The sequence below is a fragment of the Phalacrocorax aristotelis genome, chromosome 2 (assembly GCF_949628215.1).
Source record: "Phalacrocorax aristotelis chromosome 2, bGulAri2.1, whole genome shotgun sequence".
NCBI classification, from domain to species: domain Eukaryota; kingdom Metazoa; phylum Chordata; class Aves; order Suliformes; family Phalacrocoracidae; genus Phalacrocorax; species Phalacrocorax aristotelis.
In genome coordinates, this window is record NC_134277.1 from 77,094,889 (window position 1) to 77,115,263 (window position 20,375).

At 41.3% G+C, this 20,375-nt stretch overlaps 1 protein-coding gene across 1 annotated transcript in view; it reads right to left on the reverse strand.

The window, feature by feature from the left end:
* PHLPP1 (PH domain and leucine rich repeat protein phosphatase 1) overlaps nt 1-20,375 on the reverse strand; it is a 143,829-nt gene that overhangs the window by 51,655 nt on the left and 71,799 nt on the right. The window contains exons 2-3 of the mRNA XM_075084194.1: nt 14,457-14,653; nt 12,470-12,595 (exon numbers count right to left, since the gene is read on the reverse strand). Of these exons, the coding sequence (XP_074940295.1) occupies nt 12,470-12,595; nt 14,457-14,653 (323 nt within the window). The remainder of the gene's footprint in view (nt 1-12,469; nt 12,596-14,456; nt 14,654-20,375) is intronic.

Here is a 20,375-nt window from a genome sequence, read left to right on the forward strand (position 1 = left end):
TCTTAACAATACTTTCTTTGGTTCACCAGAAACTTTCATCAGTTGTTTTGGAGTATTGAAATTCTGAAATCATTATTCCCAAGTTGAACAATAAAGGGGTATTTCAATGTCATAGTTGTCTTCAATTGACTTAAATGCAGTAAGACGGTGCATGTGCGTGTTTGCTGTTGTTGATTAAGAGCAAAGCATTATTCTAAAAGATGATACATGTTTTAATAAAGCATCAGGTTTCCTTGACTACTCCTTGACTTACTGTGGGGAATCACTGCAGAAATACGCTGATAAAGGGTAAGAAAATGCTGACTAGAACATCCCTTATAGTCAACGAATAAAAAACATCTGAAAGAAGGAACATTATCTGCAGGAAGTAGGGTTTCCACTAAAAAAAAAACCCAAACAAAACAAAACCAACCCAAGACATTCCACTGTAAGTAATTACGCCAAAAAGTTAATATGGGCTGGGTTCAACAGACCTGTGCTCCTACAAAAATACGGAAGTGTCAATGTGGTAGCAATGCCAGAGGGAAAGGCATTCTAGCTGTATATGGAACCCATATCAAGGTTCATAATGGCTTATTTGGTGTTTTCTTTTGGAAAACTTGAAAGTATAGCTGTTTTACCATTGTAATACTAAAGAAGTAGGAACAGGGTACAGCCAAATGCAATACTGCACATAAAACCGCAATATCCAAAGACGACTTTTTTTCTCCAGCTCCTGGTGCAACCTGTTATGCAGCCCTGGCCTACAGTGTTTTAAGTTTGGGGTTTCCTCCCCTCCCCCCTTTGGTCTCCATGTGAGTATGGCATCCTGAAGTGTAGTTTTGAAGAAATGGTACGCAACTATAGGACATGTACTACAAAGAACCCTGGATCTACCCACTGTAGACACCAAAAAGATGTCATCGTGCTTTTAATTTTTCCCCAGCAGCAATAAAATGCAGTTTTATTCTGTGAATACCACCCCCCAGGTAATGCGGCCGGAGAGCTCTCTCCCTCCCTCAGGCAGTACACCTTCTGCTACTCCCCACCTAAGACCTGCACATGTGGCAAAGAACTAGGAGTCTCCCAAATATGAAAACTCATTTTTAAACAAGTTACTTGTGCCAGAATAGCACTTACAAGTGTAAACAATGATTCAGAAAAGCCAGCAGCCCCTTAAAAAGGTTTTGTCAAGGTGTTCCGATTTTTACTTTTTTTCTTCTTTTTAACGGTATTTCAAGACTAGTGAAAATACGGTATGTGTTCACTGTAAATCTTTAGCAGTTGGCAATAAAAATACAGAAAAATATTTGTATCAACCAATATTCTTCCCTCTTCTTGCTACACAGGGCTAAAAAACCACTTTGCTTTGTCCATCAGTATAATGCCACCTCTGTCACCAAGCTATGCAACAAGACTGATTACCGTCTTTGTTTTAAAGACTTGGCTATACTACAAAAATGATCTGTTGCTGACAATGGATGTCAGCAATGGACACAGCTGAACCCAGCTGTATGGACAAACACAAGCCTTGTTTACACAAGGACATCTTTTGGTGTGACCTGTGGTGTGAATTTAAACCAACGTAATTATGTCTTTTTCCTGTTTACCCTCATCCCGTTCCCTATAGCTCTATTCAGATAAGAAATTACTATTTAGGACTTCAACAGAAGACAATTAAAATAACTAAACAGCCCACACGGTAAAGGCAGCCAAATTCCCAGTCTGTTTGAACTGAGTTGATGATGTTAAATTACACCTGCTGTAGACATGCTAATGCAAAGGCAGTGTAATTTTTCTCCTTTAGGATTTGTTTTTAAACAGTTCGATAATCATCACATCCCACCAATGCATGCATAAGGCTTAACTACACAGTGATACATATACTTGAAATATCTAAGTAACCACTTAGCACAAACAGGTTCTCCTCAAAATCAACTTTGCTTCAAATCCTAATCCTCCTTTCTATTCAAACATCAAAGCCCTGCTTGGCAGAGAGGCCTCCCTCTGCTGAGCTGAACTCCACAGCCAGGAAACACATCGGTGCCCTCAGCCGCAGTCAAGAGCTGAGGAAATGTTCAGACTGGTAAACAAGCTAATGCCAAAAACCTTAATGAAAGAGGGAGGAAGAATAAGCAAAAAAAGGTTTTATTTTGCTTTAAAGCCATATATTTTCATTTTTAAATGATAGCTTTTAAAATGGGTGCAGTCCAAAGGGTGAAAAGGTAATGGCTTTTCTGGCCTTTCCTTTTTTTTTTTTTTATTTGTTTTGTTGTTTTTTTTAACATTAAGTTAGATACATTCTAACTCAAGCTAAGGGCCTTGCAAAGAAAAGATAAAACTCAGCAGAAGCTTGAAAATGTCAGTCAGATTCACAAACCCAACAGGCAATGCCATAGCTAAGAGCTGTAATTGCCTGCTAAGACGAAGGGCAGGACCGCATGCTGGTGTGGCAGCATTCACAGGGCACGTGCCTCTCACGCCACCTCTCCTCTGCAGGCAACGTAGCCAAAAGCCTCTGGTGCAAACGCCTCATACTATTGAGACTCAGGGGCATGACGATTATTTAACTTGTCCCTGCTCTCCTCAGCTCTGACCAGAGCCTTATATAGCACGCAGAAATAGCTCACTTCTACTTTTGGCCCTTGTGCAAAGCTGTAACAACTTAACTGAAAACAGTAGAAGCAAATATGTGTGGGGAAGACAAAACATGGAGGTAATGAAGCAGAAATTGCCCTCTTTTACCCTTTGTGATAGGAGTCCAGAAGAAATTTCATAGACATGAAAGTCAGTGTCCCAGGTTTAGTGTCAAGATCTTGAAAGAGAGAATTTGTCAAAAAAGTGACATTCATCACCTGTCGTTTGGAAATGTTTGGTACTACCTGAAGTCATTACCAGAATATGAGTATTTTTGCTCTTCTTTTAGAGACCAGGTACTGGTATCAATATTACACAGGGAGTGATAGCAACACTGTTACTTTGGTGGTAGTCACACTGGGATGTTCACACTGATAAGATCCCTGCAAGGACAAGTTGCAACCTGGAGTTAAGGGACAGTAATTAGCTGTAACATTAAGCTACTTATAACTCAGATATGTGAATCTCCATTTGGTGGAGAAATGAATATTAGCACCCTTAAAACAGCTTGACTGAGAACAATTCATCTGCACATATTACAAAAGAGGTGACAGTCTCACAAAAAATACATACCCCTTTTTCTTCTTACAACTTGTGTTAGGCTTAATTTTTTATGAAGACAAGCTGCCGTACTGCCAGCAAGCAGACTTTGCAATGAGCAGCCCTCCAGCAAAGACCTTCTTTCAGCATTTACTATAGATTTCAGACTGCTGCCAGTGAGACTTTCAATAGTTGTTCACTTGTCTGAGTCTCCTCAGTCCCACGTGGAGAGAGTTGTGGGGTTTTGTTTGTTTTAAAGAAGAGGTTATGCTAGGTCCTCAGTTTCTAACCTAGGTTCTCCTAATAGAGCTGCATCATATGGATTAATTCTACAGTGAGATAAACTCTCTTCATGCCACTATTTCAGAGCAACTCAGAAAGGCCTTCTGTCCCAAGTGTTTTATAATTCAAACAATCATGAATATGGCTCTACTGGCCCAAGGCCTAAAACTGGTCTCCAGCACTTATTCCCTGTTCTCCCTGGAGACCTTCCTCCTTCTCCCACTGACTACAGAAGCCACCTAAGGAGACCAAACATCCCTAAAATTAGTTTTTGCTAATAATGCCTCTCTTTTATTCCTCCCTGCTACGCTTCACTTGGAAAGGCTGCCAGTGTTACAGCCATTCAGTTTCAAGACTGACTCAGTTACCACCTTGTAAGTACTGAAGTATTGTGGAAAATGTCAGACCCTGCAACCCCCTCCAGTCTCATGGGATCCATTCACCACAGACACTTAGCTCCCCTGAGCATCATTAAGAGTAAAGTTACACCCCCCTGCTCACTCCCACCCCTCTACCCCCAGAGATTCCCCAGAACACTTTGGGATCCTCCTGGATTGAACACACATTGAAAGGTACCATCTGCAACACCTCACTGAGCTTCTAGCTGTAAGCCACGACAATGCTTTCCTGTATTTATGCTAGAGCTGCACAAACTCAGCTTCAATAATATCAGAACCTGATTTAGAGACTTCGAAAAGCTTTACCTGAAAGCTATTCCAGATGTGTGGGCGATACCTAGTTTTCCGTTCTCACTCTTGGCTGCAATACTTCAATAACTACTGTATTATTGACTGAAGGCAGCAAGTCCAAAACAAGGACCACAGACTCTCTGAATTTCAGCACGGAAAAAGAGAAGATTAAAATAGTGAACCTATAGTTTGGCTAGAACTGAAATTAAGAAAAAAGCTTGAAGTCACAAGTTACACTGCTTTGGAAACAGCCAAACTATTTTGACATGGAAAACTAACCAGCTGAGCCAAAACACCAAGCTTCCCTCCCAAACCATTAAGAGAGACTAGAATGAAACACACTCAGAAGTTAATTTCCAAAACATCAATTAACCTCTAACAACAAAAAGCGCAAAATAATAGGTTTTGTGGGGAAAAAGGAGGAGGAACACTTTCAAGTGTTACCATCAAAAGAGAAACAAAATTGGCTTTAGGTTTGCTTTGCCCTATCTTCTGCTTTCAGACTTGACATGACAAGAAACCACCCATAGCAAGAATGACCAGATATGACCACAAAGCAAAGGTCCCAAATAGTGAAGATTGCACACACACAAAAAAGGAAGTCAAGTTCCACACGGAAACCAGAGGTTTGTTTATGTTTGAATACTTGTAATCACCGCTAAAAGGAAGCTGTGGGCTTATTTTTAGGGATCTATTTTTAGAGAAAGCATTATCTCAATATTGTCATTTTATGGTATTAGAGGAAAAAATGGTTTCCTTTTACTAAACTTAAGAGTCATCACGTTTCCTGTAAGTAAGAATCAGCTCAGGAAAAAAACCACTGAAAAATGAGAAAATCTTTCAGGGTTCTTTTTTCTTCACCAGGCAGTTGCAACAATCAACAGTTGCAAACAGGCTAATGATGCTTCTTAGTCTCACAAATTTGAAGAAGCCTGGATAGTTGTTGTCCTCAAAGAAAACAAGCTTTTTGCGGAGCCTTGGATTTGGCTAAAGGCTACTTTCAAACAATGCTGCTGACGTTGGCATTACGCTAAACTCATTTTTAGGTCATACTAGCGTAGAGTAGTATAGAGACTCATTTTCAAGCCTTCAGGTGCTACTGACATAAGAAACAGACCAACTACTGCAGGGTCACCCTCTCAGTGATCAGCACATCCCTGACCTCCAACCTGTCCCCAACACACACACACAAATACCGTAGCCCAGAATCACGGTGGTACATTCAAACACACGGAATGAGACCACAAAGTTGTAAGAAAATGTCAGAAATTACTAACTGCAACACAAATAGTTTATTGCACACAATCCTCTGTAGAATTATCAAAAGGTAATAGCCAATAGCCAAAGGTAAAAGCAAAATTATGCATCTAGAAATTCAGATCTTACGGAAACTAAGGCAAAGTTCTCTGTAGTTTTCCTCCAGAAGAGGGACATCCATTGCTTAGGAGGCTAAGCAGACACATGGAGAGGAGATATGGCATCCAGTGTCTTCAAAGTATAAATTTGGCAGCACTGTAACAAGTAACATCCCAAATAACTTAGAATAAACTACTTTATCTTTACATATTACTTTTTCCCCTGCACTTGCCATTGGCACCCCTCTGTAGTCAACACTTCGTAAAAAGGTATTCTGAGCTGGTTCTGACCAGTAAACATTAGAAAAGCCTGTCCTTTATGCCTCTACAGAAAACTGAGGTTTGGTAATAACAATTCTGGCAATGATGAACTCTGTAAAGATGTTACAGCTCATTATAGTACCTATAAACACATATGAAACAGGTCAATCAGCTAGTGGGTAAGCCAAGGCAAGTACACTGTAGGGCTAATTTAATCATGAGACTAGTGCCTTCAAGCATTCTTTACAGGGTGAAGGCTGTATTTTGTATTTTGTATTTAAAAGCTCCGCAAAGTTTGTTTTTCACACTGAAGTTGGAATCTGCACTTCAGTCTTTCTCGTTCTTGACCATGCCTGATATGAGAAAGTCAGATGTTAGCATCTGACAGTATCTGAAATAAAGACGAATTTGTATGTACAAGTGGAGATGGCTTACCACCTGTCACTTTAATTAATGAGCAGAATCTTCTGTTCTGAAGGAAAAGGCAGTCCTACAGCTGATTATCTTTCACTAGCTCAAAGGTGGATGAAGCACGACTGAAAAGCAGGTACTTCACTAATCACTAACACTCAACTGTTGCTCACTGCATTTCCTCAGCACGAGCGGATCATCTCAGTCTCCTATTTTGGAAATATATTTGCAGAACTGCAATCAAGTTCAGGAATTCATTTTTAAATTCTATAGAATTCATTTATATAAATATGGTCTGTAACACCAAGCTTGTGTGCAGTCAGAATTCAGATCTTTTTTCCTCAACAGAAATAAAAATCACATTACTAGAGTCATAGATCAGCTTCATCCTCTTCACATGGTCAGCCTTACACTTCACAAACATAGTCCCCGAACACAATTGTCAAACTTGTACTGAAAAAAATAGTTAGAAGACTCAGGCAGCTGGTCAGAACTAGGTAACTTTAGAGAAAAAAAAGCTAAATAATTCATTTTGCACTGCTGCTCCAGATAAGTTCAGGAAAGATGGAGAGACTACTGCTGTAAAGACTCCTGCATTACTTGTATAGTATAAACTAAATTAAAATGTGTTTTTGTTTTCTGATAGTTTCACAGTGCAAGTAAATGTATGAAGACAACATTCTGTGATGACATGAAAGGAGTAAGACCAACATGGCAGCACGCCCTCCTCCCTTAAATGTGCCGTTCTTCCTATTTTTAGCACTTTGGAAACATAGTATTGTATTGGGTTTGTGTGGCAGGGTTTTGCTAGCCAGGTGGCGACAGGGGTGGCTTCTGTGAGAAGCTGCTAGAAGCTTCCCCTATGTCCCATAGAGCCAATGCCAGCCTGCTCCAAGACGGACCTGCCGCTGGCCAAGGCTGAGCCCATCAGCGACAGTGGTAGCGCCTCTGGGACAACATATTTAAGAAGGGGGGGGACGGGACACGGAAACTGCGAAACTGCAGCCGAAGTGAAAAGTGAGAATATGTGAGAAGAACAACTCTGCAGACACCCAGGTCGGTGAAGGAGAGGAAGGAGGTGGCTCCAAGTGCTGGAGCAGATTGCCCTGCAGCCCGTGGTGAAGACCATGGTGAGGCAGGCTCTCCCCCTGCAGCCCAGGGAAGGTAACAGTGGAGCAGATATCCACCTGCAGCCCGTGGAGGACCCCATGCCAGAGCAGGTGGATGCCCAAAGGAAGCTGTGACCCTGTGGGAAGCCTGCACTGGCACAGGCTCCTGGCAGGACCTGTAGAACCGTGGAGAGAGGAGCCTGTGCTGGAACAGGTTTGCTGGCAGGACTTATGACCCCGTGGGGTACCTACGCTGGAGCAGTCTGTTCCTGAAGGACTGCATGCCAGGGAACAGACCCACGCTGGAGCAGTTAACGAAGAACTGTAGCCCATAGGAAGGGCCCACGTTGGAGAAGTTTGCGGAGGACTGTCTCCCATGGGAGGGACCCCATGCTGGAGCAGGGGAAGAGTGTGAAGAGCCTTCCCCGTGTGGAGGAAGGAGCGGCAGAGACAACGTGTGAGGACCTGACTACAAACCCCATTCCCCTTCCCCCTGCACCACTATGGGAGAGGTGGTAGAGGAAATCAGGAGTGAAGTTAAGCCTGGGAAGAAGGTGTTTTAAGATTTTAGTTTTTTATTACTCATCCTACTCTGATTTCATTGTTAATAAGTTAAACTAATTCCCCCTTATCTCGAAGCATGAGCCTTTCTTTGTATTTTCTCCCCCCCATCCAGCTGAGGAGGGGGAGTGATAGAGTGGCTTTGGTGGGCACCTGGTGTCCAGCCAGGGTCCACCCACCACAAATGTACGCTAACATCATAACCTAGTCTCTCCTTTTTCGCAGCAGGCTAGGGTCATCCGGAACACCACACGCACTCCCATTGCAGTCTTGAAAACAAAGGCGACTGAAACAGGGAAGGGAAAATACAATGGCATGCAGGAGAAAACTCTTACGTTTGATATTTTTTAAACCAAGGATCTCTTTTTGGCTATTCCTCATATTTTAAACAGGAAGGTTCTTTTGTGCATAGGTGCAAATCCATCCTGGCACCTAAGCCCTACACAACAGCTTATTCCCCACTAAACACACTGTCATTACAGCCACAGCTGTACAACTAAGCCTGTGAAGTGGTCACTGATGTGCGCACACACATGGCTGTGTGCCTGTACATCTCTACCTATCGACATGTATAGCGCAGCCACGCACAGGCAGCTTATGTGAGGCAGTCATTCATTATTTATAGCCCTTGCCTCTCATCACCTCTTTTCCTCTACCAGCCCAGTTGAACCAAGCACTAAAGCAGGAAACAATTGTCTCATGAAGCTGTTGACATACTTCCTGCTCTTCTAAAGCCACAGGGGGAGAAGTTCTGCAGGGTCAGATAACCCATCTCAGCACGCCCAGCAATGCACGCTATTTCCAAGAAGATAAAATTCTGTACTATGTCCCTCCTTAGGCTCTGCAATACTGAATTTCTGAAGCAGACATTGACATCCCGTTCAAATTGTATGCCTTGGAACATGGAGGACTGATAACCCTTTTTACTCTGGCCAAACCATCCATGTCATGAGTTGTGTAGTAGTCAACATTTACACAGCAATTTCACATGTTGAAAAACATCAAACTAAGTTTAGCTGTTAGAAGTGCCAAAGAGCAGGAGCTTGCTACCACACCCCAAATACAAGCCTCACGACAGCAAGTTCCACCACTCAGTAAACACCTTACACATAAAACCTCTCTCTCTTCTGCTGCATTAATGGTGTAGCTTTTTAGGTGTTGGAACTGGCAAATGAGGAAACAGTGAAGAGGGCGTGACGAGGGCTTAACTGTAGCACATTCTTTGTCCATCCTTTCACATTTGACATTCAAGTAGTAAACAGTTGCAGATCAGAATTGCTCAGCAAGTAATTTTGAGCGAGTTCCAAAACCATCATGCCATCTTTACATAGACAAAATTCTTTAAAGCCATGAAAATGTCCCTTTCTTCCCCTTCCACTCCCCTCCCAGTTGCATCAGCTTATTTTTCAATATTTGGCAACAGAACGAACATATTAGATCACAAAGGACAAAATTTTTTGTTGTTGTTTTCCTTCTGAGCTTCCTCAATTAGGACTCCCGTATTTGGAAAGTAAAAGGAAAGAAATGCACTGTGGTATAGCACTTTCAATATTAACGAACAAACCACATATCCAGCTTTTAAAAATATTCTGTTTGAGGCTAAATCAGCATATCTAAAAGTGACCTATTTGGAGTATGTCACCAAGTTTGATATTTAGGTCAGTATTTGTGCAATAATTCCAGTCCATCCTGAAAATGGCAGTTCTGTTCACCTCAGGACACACACATACACGGAAACTGACCTGAACACCTATTCACAAACCCCTTGCAAAAATTTACTGGGGGAGAGCACGAGAGCTGTCTCGGCTAAGATGGATTTCACTGTTAGAATGAATCAGATTATACAGGACCGATGCTCATTTGTAATTACATTGAGCTCAAGTCTCTGCAAACACGAATTCAAAACTTCTCTAGCATACATATATTTATTGCAGGAGTGATGCGTTGGGATTTGCCTCATTCTGGAACACCACTAAACCGTCAACTTTGCCAATATTCTGTGGGGAGAAAGACTGCAGAGCAAGCATTCTTTGCAAAGTCTCCTTTCAAGATTAAGCTTGTTGCTTAGAAGTTAAAATAACATCGTCTTCTAGCTCATTTGAAGTACGCAGAAGACAGACATGAAAATTCTTTTCATAGTTAAAACCTGAATTGAGCAATTTTAATGAAATATTTTACCCAGGGATCTCCTTCTGCATTAAAATTTGTAATTAAGGCTTTCATTACACTTTTAAGTATCAGAAGCCTCAGTTTTCAGCAGCGTTCATCAGGAACCTGAAAGACTGCAGAAAAACTTCCACTGAACATAAGTTAACACGAATGTCCATTTCAAAACAAATGCCACTAAATAACATCTATATTTAAAATAGTCTTAAATATTATTCATACTAATTCACAAAAGTGCAAGTACTATATAAACCCCCACGATTAAAGAGAATCTGTAAGCATCATGTGACCTAGCACATAACAAGCAACTAGAAGCTCAGAGTGAGAGAACCATAGCATCTTCCTTCCTAAATTTGCTCGCCTTTAGACCTACAATGCTTTCCATGGTATCTTTTGGGTTAGCAAGAATATTTCAACTGCTTTGAACTCGAGCAGCTTCCAAACACCTGAGGCAGGGTACCTCAGATAAACATTGGGGTTTTTTCCTGCGTGAGAACACTAGCTTGCCTGAACTACAGAGCTGAAAATGAAACTTTTTCTCATTTATTTGAGCATGTAAATCAGGGACAATGCACCTTACAATTAAGCACTTGGACACGAATAGCATCAGCTGGAGGAAATTTGAGTTACTTCTGCAGCATTACTAGTTTCTCTGTTTCTGTTCTTCAGAAACAGTGTTACTGCACAGTACTTCCCACACAACTGCCTTGCATACAATCATGCTTGTCTCTGTTTTTCAGTCTAAGGATAGAAAACCCAAACATTAAAAAAAAAAAGGCAATTTGAAGTACTGTTCCGAAATCCACGAATCCAGAATGCCAAGCCTCGGTTTTTGGGGCTGGGGGTTGGGGAAAATAAAGCATCATTTTTTCCTCTAAGAATGTTTTACCAACAGAAAGAATAGCATAGCAAGCTTCTTCAGTTCTGACAGTCTGAAAAGACACTTGAAACTATGTATTTTCTTTCTACTCTTATATAAGAAAAATGGGAGGATATCATGAGTGCATGGGGATATGTTCTCATGCTGGCTATCGTCCCAACGCTGTTAGTCATTTGGGTGAACCAGAGAGAAAGAGAGAAGCACAGCATGGCACAGAACAAGCTCATGCTGCCAGTAATTCAGAGGGGGTTTCTGGCCGTTTATCTCTACTTCTGAAGTTCATTGTTTGCCACTGTTTTTCTCACTCATTAGATTTGCCTTTCATTTATCTGATGTCAAAGCCTCTGGAGATGAAAGGGCGCTACTCTCCCAGAGAGAGCCACAAAGCACCAAGAACTCAAAAACCTGATAGACCATGCCTCACCGTCTCATAAAACATGCCTTGGGGATTTTTACCTTGAGGCTTAACAGACCTGAGCAGGGATGCCAAAACAGTGTCTTTAAGAATTTTAAAGCTTACTTTAAAAAAAACCTAAAGGACATTTTAAATGATGTGTGTGTTGGGAGGTGCAAGTGTTACTGCTCAAATAGTTTGACATAATAATCAAACCTCTTAAAAAAAGCCCACAATCCAGGCTTTACCACTGGCAATAAGCTGGATAACACATTATTGGAATCTAAAAAGACAGAACAGATCTAGAGTGCCATAAGTATCTCTAAGTAATACTACATAAAACCACGTTGCTTTGCCATAACAAAGAGCATGAACAGACAGCTCTATGAAGTATAAAACTAAGGGACAGTTTAGCCCCACCTAGAAAACCAGAGAGTGCTGACAGCACAGCAAGAGAACCTGCGTGTTAAAAATAAAACATGAAAAAATCAGATAAATAAATTACTTCAGAGATGATTTATCAAAAAAGCGGCAGCGATTAAAAGACAACACAGGTAATTGCAAAGACAACCTTTCAACAGCAAAAACTGGAACTGAGGACCTAATCTCCCATAATAAACTGTGCTCTAAGCACAGTATAAAATTTAGTTTATGAAGGCTCTAGTTAGTATTTTTTTACTAAGAAAATGCTTAAAAGAAATCAAACAGTTGTAAAACTGAAAAAAGATTCAGCAACATTTCAAGTAAGATAAAAAAATTCCTTAATTCTAAGAACTTATTTAATCTTTAGGCTCTGTGTAGGGAATTAATGAAAAAAATTCGGACACTATTTTAGGTTTTATTAACACTGAAATAAAGCTTTTTAAACTTAAATTTTGAGAGTTGTATTTGTCATCCTTTTTGTTCTAATGATCTCACTCCATCCGTCTGGCTGGATCGTGATGATAAAAGGCAGAAAGTCCAGCACAGCACTTTGCTTACGTAACCATGGTAGAAACAAGTCTTAGTATAAACACAGAAAAATTCACCTCTCTATTGCCTGTTATGAAGAGCTCCCAAACTGAGGTTTTTTTGTGCGCCACTAACAGCAGTAGGAGTTCATGATAATGAACCCAGAAGAACGACTACATCACTGCATGGAGAACACAGAACTGGGGGAAACACTACAAACATCCCATTCAGGCAGGAGTTAGCACTGTTCTCACCTTTGATGCTTGTCGAAGCCATCGCAAATACTCAGTGAAGTTATCGAAACAAATGTAGTAGGTCTGGCTTTGAGGTCCAGAGGAGCTAAATGCTAAACAGTGCTGGTGCTTTTTCACTTCTTCCACCTACAGTAGAGACACAAAACTGTTAGTGAAAGAGTCAAAAGCCTCTTTACAGACCTCCCCAGGGCAAAGTTAAAGTGTGCCCAAAAGAAAGCTCTTCAAGTAGAGTCAGACTAACCCTCTCAATCACCCAAGCTGGATCTTGGCTGTCAAATATTCATGAAATCTACACAAGGAAGGAATAAGAACAGAAGGATGAAGGAACCAAAGGAGCAAAACACCAAAAACGTCAATATTTTAAGAGAGACTTAGCACCATAAAAGGTTTCCCAGTGAAACACATTTAAGGCTGTCTTTATACAGCTTAAAGTAGTACAATTTATACCCCTGGTTATTAAAAACAGGCTTAACAAAATGCTTCTCTTACAGCCCAATTAAATTCTTTGGCATTTCTCAACTTGCTAAAAAACACCCAGAATACATCATTCTGCTACCATACATGAGAAGTCCCACACAACTTATGGTCTCAGTGTTCAGCACTGCATTCTGGAAAGCCTTTGCAAACCAGGAAGTGCAGAGTATTTATGGGGTTGAGGAAGAATATTTTTGAGTGCTAATTTAAAAAACACTTAGTTCTCTGCCAAGCATCCTCCTCCCAAGCTTTGTCAGCAGAACCCCTCAGTACATTTTTCTCAGCTTGTTTCTCCTTTTCTTTTAAAATTTGTTGTCAACTTTCTGCTTAACACAGTCTGCATGTTTTACATTACACGAGGCATTTCTGTGCAAAAACAACTTAGACATTCCATGCTAAGCAATTAAAAAAGGTACACGATCTCTACTCTTCTTAAATTTAAAAAAAAAAAACCCTTTCATCTCAAAGATAAGGCTGATGGGGACCTCAATCCCATCCTCTCCAGTGTACTACAGCCAGGAATACAATTCACTGTCAGAGTAATAATGAATCAACTTTAGTCTACGTATGAAGCTTTTTTTCTCTCCCAATGACTTTTAAGAATTAAACTTATCAGTATGCAATGTAAAAGAATGCTACTTCAGGTGTCTATTCACCCTCAAGCTAATGATTCTCTTCCCCTTACCTTAGCTAATCAATCCAATAATAGTGTTCTGAAACACTAGACTGAAATAGTAATGTTGTAGTCTTACTGTCTTCACTAAGGTTTCACAGAATCACAGAATGGTTGAGGTGGGAAGGGACCTCTGGAGGTCATCTGGTCCAACGCCCCTACTCAAGCAGGGCCACCTAGAGCTATTTAACCAGGACTGTGTCCAAATGGCTTTTGAATATCTCCAAGGAGGGAAGACTCCACAACCTCTCTGGGCAACGTATGCCAGAGCTCAGTCACCCTTACAGTGAAAAAAGTTTTGTGTTCAGACTGGACCTCCTGTGTTTCAGATGTAATCAATCAGAAAACAGTCCAGTTTCAGCTTTTCACAAGTAAAAATGTTAGTTGCTCTTAGCTTGCATGAGACCACAACTCATACAATGCTGAGCCCTCAGAAAACCCCGGTGTTGAAAATAAGCCCCTGCCCTTATTGCTTAACTTTCAGACCTTAGAGTAACCCAGCATGGATAAAAACTGGATGAAGAGGCATGGCACAGATCATACACAGTACAGGTGCACGTATCCTTTGGCTGTGCACTATTACACATATAAAACATTTAACACTGCACACATGAAGAGGAAACAATGTGTTGCCTTTGCTTTTCTTTAGCATCTTAATCCAAACGTTGTAAATTGTGAAATATGACTCTGACCACAATCAAGAGTCATTTACATACTTTGATAACCCCATTTACAGAAACAAGCTTTTGAGGGGCTAAGAATCACGATAACTGAATGCAATTTTCTCTGCAAAAAGAGATGGGGGTTAAGCAAGCAAATACATAAAATAAAATATCTTACTTTTCCACCAATTAAAGGGAGGACATGCATCTTTCCAGTCTGACTTTCTTTTACTGATGAGACAATTAGGCATGTTCCACAAAGGATAGCTTGGCGTCTTGTCCATCTGTTGACTGGCAAATGTATTTTCCCTTTCCGAACATTGTACATTCCTGAGAGCTGAATCCGTTCGGAGCTGCCAATGCTGTGGGGCTTTCCTGAATTAGAAACAAAAGCATCCACTTAATCATGGAAAATCTTTGCCTCTTTCACTCAAGTCATCCTGAGACTTTATCAGCAAGTTTTTAAACTACAGACTGCAGCATGACAAATAAAACACAGCTTCAAAACCATGCAGGCAGGTAATTTAGTATCAGCTTCAGAACAGGCTTCTTTCATAGGTAGAAGTATGTGACAGGTTGGTAACATGGAGAGTAGACTACAGTCTTGCAGTACACAAAATAATCTGCAATAGTCACAGAAGTACCAATTAATGGGACCAGTCTTCTCTATGGGACCTGGAAATCAAATGTTCATCCTCAGCAGTAATTAACTGGTTACAGCTGAGTTCACATTGACTGTCTGACAACTGCAAAAGGGGGTGATGTAGTGCATGCTAACCCACACCTTTGCACTTCCATGTCTCTTCTGGGCATCCTTAAGGTCATGGTTTGAATAGCTTCAATAGCTTCCCAAAGAACACATTTCTCTCCAGCCCACCCTGTTCAGTCCAAACCCCACAGCTGAGGTAGTGCCCTCAGCCACAACATAAACAGATGCAACCCAGATGAAACCCCTCAAAGACCCTGCTTCAGTCCGAGCAGAGCTTTGGAAAGAGTGAAGCTCTTTCATCTGTATTGCAATGAATTCACTATTTATAATAATTCATATTATTAAGCAAGACTGCCAATTAGACCAAATCTGTTAAATGACTGTAAATGCCTCAGATTCTACTAATGTAATCTATTAGTAAGGTTCTGCTCTATAGAAACCATCATTAAGAGTGGCAACACAGAGACAAGCATCTCTTGTCTCTACTCTTACAGGACCATGATTTTTAGGGGATGAACAGAAAGCAGCACAATTTACTCATTCTAATCTGAAGTATTTATCCACGTCAAGTTACTCTCTCAACCTTTAAGCATTCCAGCCCAGATCTGAGTCATCCAAATATACTAAGTCTTCTGCAATCAGAGACAAGAGGTAACCACATTCAGGTTAAACGAGTTGAAGTTTCTGGAAGAACACCAGCGTTGGTGAAACTTTGGAAGACAGCTCCTCTGGATAAACAAAGCAAAGGCTACGTTAATTCCAAGTAACTTCCCCATCATGATAAAAGACAAATCACTCCTTTTCCTACACTAATCTTTACCCAAATTCTTAAAAAAAAACTCAAGGAATTAATGACTAGTTAGGACTCCAGAAAAGCAGAGAGTTGATCCTGCCTAACCCTGATATTTCAGACCTGTGCCAATTAAACTGCAGCGATGACAAGTGCTGTACACTATTACTCCAACTTGCTAGTACTCCTGCTTTTATGACAGCTCATTTGTCTCAATGAGTCTGCTCTTGCCTTCAAATTATCCATGGGAAGAGAGAAGACACCTACCACATGGCCTACCCACTGCCATTCTCCCACCCTGCCTACCCTGTGCCAATTCTTGCCCTTATCTTTAAAACCAGCTCCCTTGAATCTTCCTGCCGGTTTAATGAGCCAAGGCTTGGCATAGTTACCCTCAAGCCTTGCTCTGCTCTAATAAACACTAGCATTTAGGCTACCGATGTCTGCCATTTTGGATCTGAAGGAACATCACTGTTGCTTGAAGCTAAAAACCTGAAACTTTAATGCCTGCAAGGTATCAGCATCTAATACAGAAATAGCTGCCCCAAGAAAGCAGTCATTTCACTGCCAAGCAAATTTAAATCCAAGAACAGAAGCTGTGGATAAACACATTGCCCAACAGAATAGAGGGGAACAGGGGACGTCCATTCTACACAAAGCTACAGAAAAACTGATAGGGAATACAAGTGAGTAAAATACAGCAACTCAGCCTTAATTAAACACAAAAGCTGACTCAAACTTTACAGTTGGAATATGAAAAATGTGGTTGCAACAATAAAATCTCTTTAATCGAGCAAAAAGTGCCAGATAAGTATTAATAGTATGGTTGTATAAGCAATAGTTGTCAGGTGTGTGGGTAGTTTCACCTCAAAAATGATGTTTTACAGTCATCTTCCGGAGCCTGTTTCTGGCTGTATACTCTGATTTCACTGGAAAAAGCACAGCCCACCGCTGACTGAACCCCTTAGGACTGCAAAGCACAACCTCAATCCCTTGGGAAGCCAAGCTCATTTAGCATTTCAGTATAGCCAAATGCAACTTTACCTATCCAGGAACAAAGGGTATAATTCACACTTAATATGGGCATGCTTGTGTCCTGGAAAACACCAAGCCTCAGAAGTTCTTCAGAATTATGTGGCTAACAAAGAGGACGAGCTCCTGCTACAGTGCTGCAGCCAAGAGGCTTGGCAGGAAACACAACAGCATTCAGGAGCAACAGAGAAGTAATGTTACCCTGCCCAGTCTAGTGGTAAAACAACTACCACAGTGGGTGCCCACACTTCAAAGGGTGCTGAAAAATTAGGTTTCAGAAAAATTATGGAGTGGGGGTGGGGGAGGAAATCAGAAGCCTGAGAAACCTGCTTCCTAAGACCAGACTCTCTTGGACTAGCTCCATGAACCTGTAAAACCATGCAGAAGTCTCTAAAAGGCAGTTCTTCAAATTTCTTATAAATTCACAGAGTTCGTAAGTCGCAAGTCACAAGTCACAGTAACAATGAGTATTGTCAGTAAATGTTTACTAGAAAAGCCAGTACAGAGCTATCACTAGAAGTATTCATGCTAGGTATGAACTGTACTTTCTCTCAGACTTTGGATTTGATGGGAAAGTTACCATGGTAAGAATCTTCAGTTATTCCTACAGAGAGACATAGATAGAGATACAAATACACATGTATATAAAAACTTCTATATAAAATGTATATAAAAATTTTTATATAAACAACAGCCCCTTCAAACTAAGAATTTAAGGTGCTTCTTCCCAGTAAGTACTGCCCCTTGCTACATAAAAGCTAGAAGATTCCCAATGAGAACATACAGAAACAAATTTTGGGCCTATTTCATTAAAGCAAATGGTTTCTCTCTTCCTATTCTTGTCTACTTCACTATATAACCAACCATCTGGTTGGACCAGATGATCTTTCGAAGTCCCTTCCAACCTGGGCTCTTCCACAAGTCTATGATTCTGTAACTTGAAAAACCCATGTTTAATATTGGATCACATGTATTTGCCCGAGATGCAATTTGCTCACATATCATTCAGGTTTTTTTCCTGCTAAAGGTTTGTAATCATTGAGATTTGGGAGTATCACAGTGTTCTATTATCATGCAGGCAGGATGGGGAGGAAGTCAAAACCCATTGGGTTATTTTGACTTTAAGTAGAGGTTCTTCAAGGACATACCAACTAGTCATGGAACCAGATCCCTAAATCCACAGAAGTTTTGCAGGTAACTGTGAGCAAAAGCTGTTTGACAAGAAGCAGCCTTGCTTACTGAAAGATAAACTTGGACAGACTGCAGCTTTAAAGAGCTCAGATATTTGCTGCCAGGAGAGCATAAAAGCAGGAAAAGTTTAAATGAGAGTAAGCTCTGCCACAACAGAAGTGGGATGGCACTTGGAAACACTGTGAAGCGAATGCAGCACTGGCTGCTCCTTACTCCAGGGAGGAAAACAGCAGGTAGCAGAGTCTCTCACCACCCCACGGCACAGCTGCTGCAAGAGGACTCATCCCTGACACGCTGGGGAGCAGAGGACAAGGAAAGGGCACAGAAGTGTACCTGCCTTTTCTATGGCCTGGAAAATAATAAAGTAAGAAGGCAAATGACCTTTTCTTCCAAGTTTACAGGAGGGATGGGGCAATTTGGACTTCACCGAAATGCCTTCAGGCTAAGGATCAAAGACCACAAATTATGGCATAACCATAGCACCACCTCCAAAAATCAGTTGGCTTTGAGGTAACCTACCAGTGCCAGTAAAAGCATCAGGAATTCTGAGATTACCTTCCTCAATCTGTCTTGCAGACCTCCATCTCAAGATTCAGAAGACAGCACAAGATTCATATCGAGATTTTTCTTCAGTTTTAACTATACCCAAAGGGAGCAGATGAGTTTGCATGGGAACCTGTAATATTATACTAAAGCCAATGCAGATATGCAATACAGTCATGCAGATAAAATGGTAACGATGAACCTTTGTGACTTGAAACACAAATTTGAAACCTGCCAAAAACTTACAAGATAATTATCATTGCCTCAGAGTGGAGGCAAATATGCCAAAACATCTAGGAGAGTCACATACCAGAAAATGTTTTTCACATGCTAAGCCCAACCAGAGCAGTTTGAGTATCTTAGCAAGAAACCATAAAAAGATTATTTTTCACTCCTGTCAAGACTCCAAGACTACAGCAACTCCTAAGCACCCCCACAACAGGACTTTTGTTCTGTGCGAGGCATTAGAAGAGATGCCTCAAGGAATTATGAGCAGACCACTCACTTGGCTATCTTGACATTCATGGTTGAATTACTCTCAGTTTTAGCTTGTCCCAAGTCCTGGAGGGAAAGTAGTGGTACTGAGAACAGGGACAGAGAAAAGCAGGGAATTTGACTGAAATGGTGGGACTGTTGTTGGAACCATGAACCCTATGGTACTTCACAGGAAGCATGGATAAATGGCTGGTGTCCCATCCATGATGTTAAAGAACTAAGACCTCACCACAAGCAGCCAGAGGAAGCTCTGGATACACAACACACTGACATCCCGCCTAGTGAAAAGACTTCAAACCTTATTAAATAAATACCCACAGCCACTTGCTTTGGATTCTGGAGTAAAGCTCTTTATCCCAGCGATGGAAGGCATATGGAATACATTACCATCAGAAGTTATAAAATACCAGCTCATTATGGGACATAAAAGTACTTGGAAAAAAACTCTCTGCAGCTCTACGGCTGATTAAGTTGCAAGTACTTATTATTCCCCCCTGTTTGAAAAGTACAGCCAATAAAGTCTGCCTCTAAAGAACGATTTAAGACATTACCAAAATAAGAGCAGGGAAAAGTGTTGACATAAGAAACGCGTTCACTTCTGTGCAGCAGGTCTTATTTTTATTACTAATATTGGTCTGACCAAATGAAAACTAAAAATTCTCCAAGACCTGCATGGCGCAGCCAGCTGGAGAGACTGCCTGCCCTGAGCCACCTTGGGTATTCACCAGTGGTAAGAGCAGCTTAGTTATTCAGTAGGAATAATGTCTAAGTTTGAGGCTTAAATGACTGAATGACTCTGAGTGCCTAATTAGGGATGTCCTTTTCTGGCTACAGCTGGGCCAGCTACAGAGGTTGTCATCCTCATCTGGACACTGTTGGGCCCCTGGCCCAGGCCCAGCACTGCATCAACCCTACTGCATCAGCCGCTCCTCATAAGCTGTCCCTAAGCCCTTTCAGACAAAACAGGCTGCTTTAATTTCTTGCATCTCTTTTTGACTGAGAGGCCTTAGGGACAGCTCACGGTGAGTAGTTCAGCGTGGAGAGCAGAGGAATGGCACGTCAGGGTCAGAGCTGTAACACAGTGGCTGCTGCTTGGAGAGGATATGTAATTAAACCCAGCCACAGCTTCCACCCAGGCCATTTCAGAAATAAGATATTTCGCACGCTAACACTACGTGAACATCAAGTCTTGTATGCCTTGGAGAAAAATAAAGCCCTAAAACCAGCCAGTTTTGAGGACTTTGGTCTGGATCCACTAAGGAAAGGCAGACTATTTCCTAGCTGGCAGGGCGAAATCAGTGGGGTGGGTGGCAGCCTTTAGTTCACACCTGGAGCAC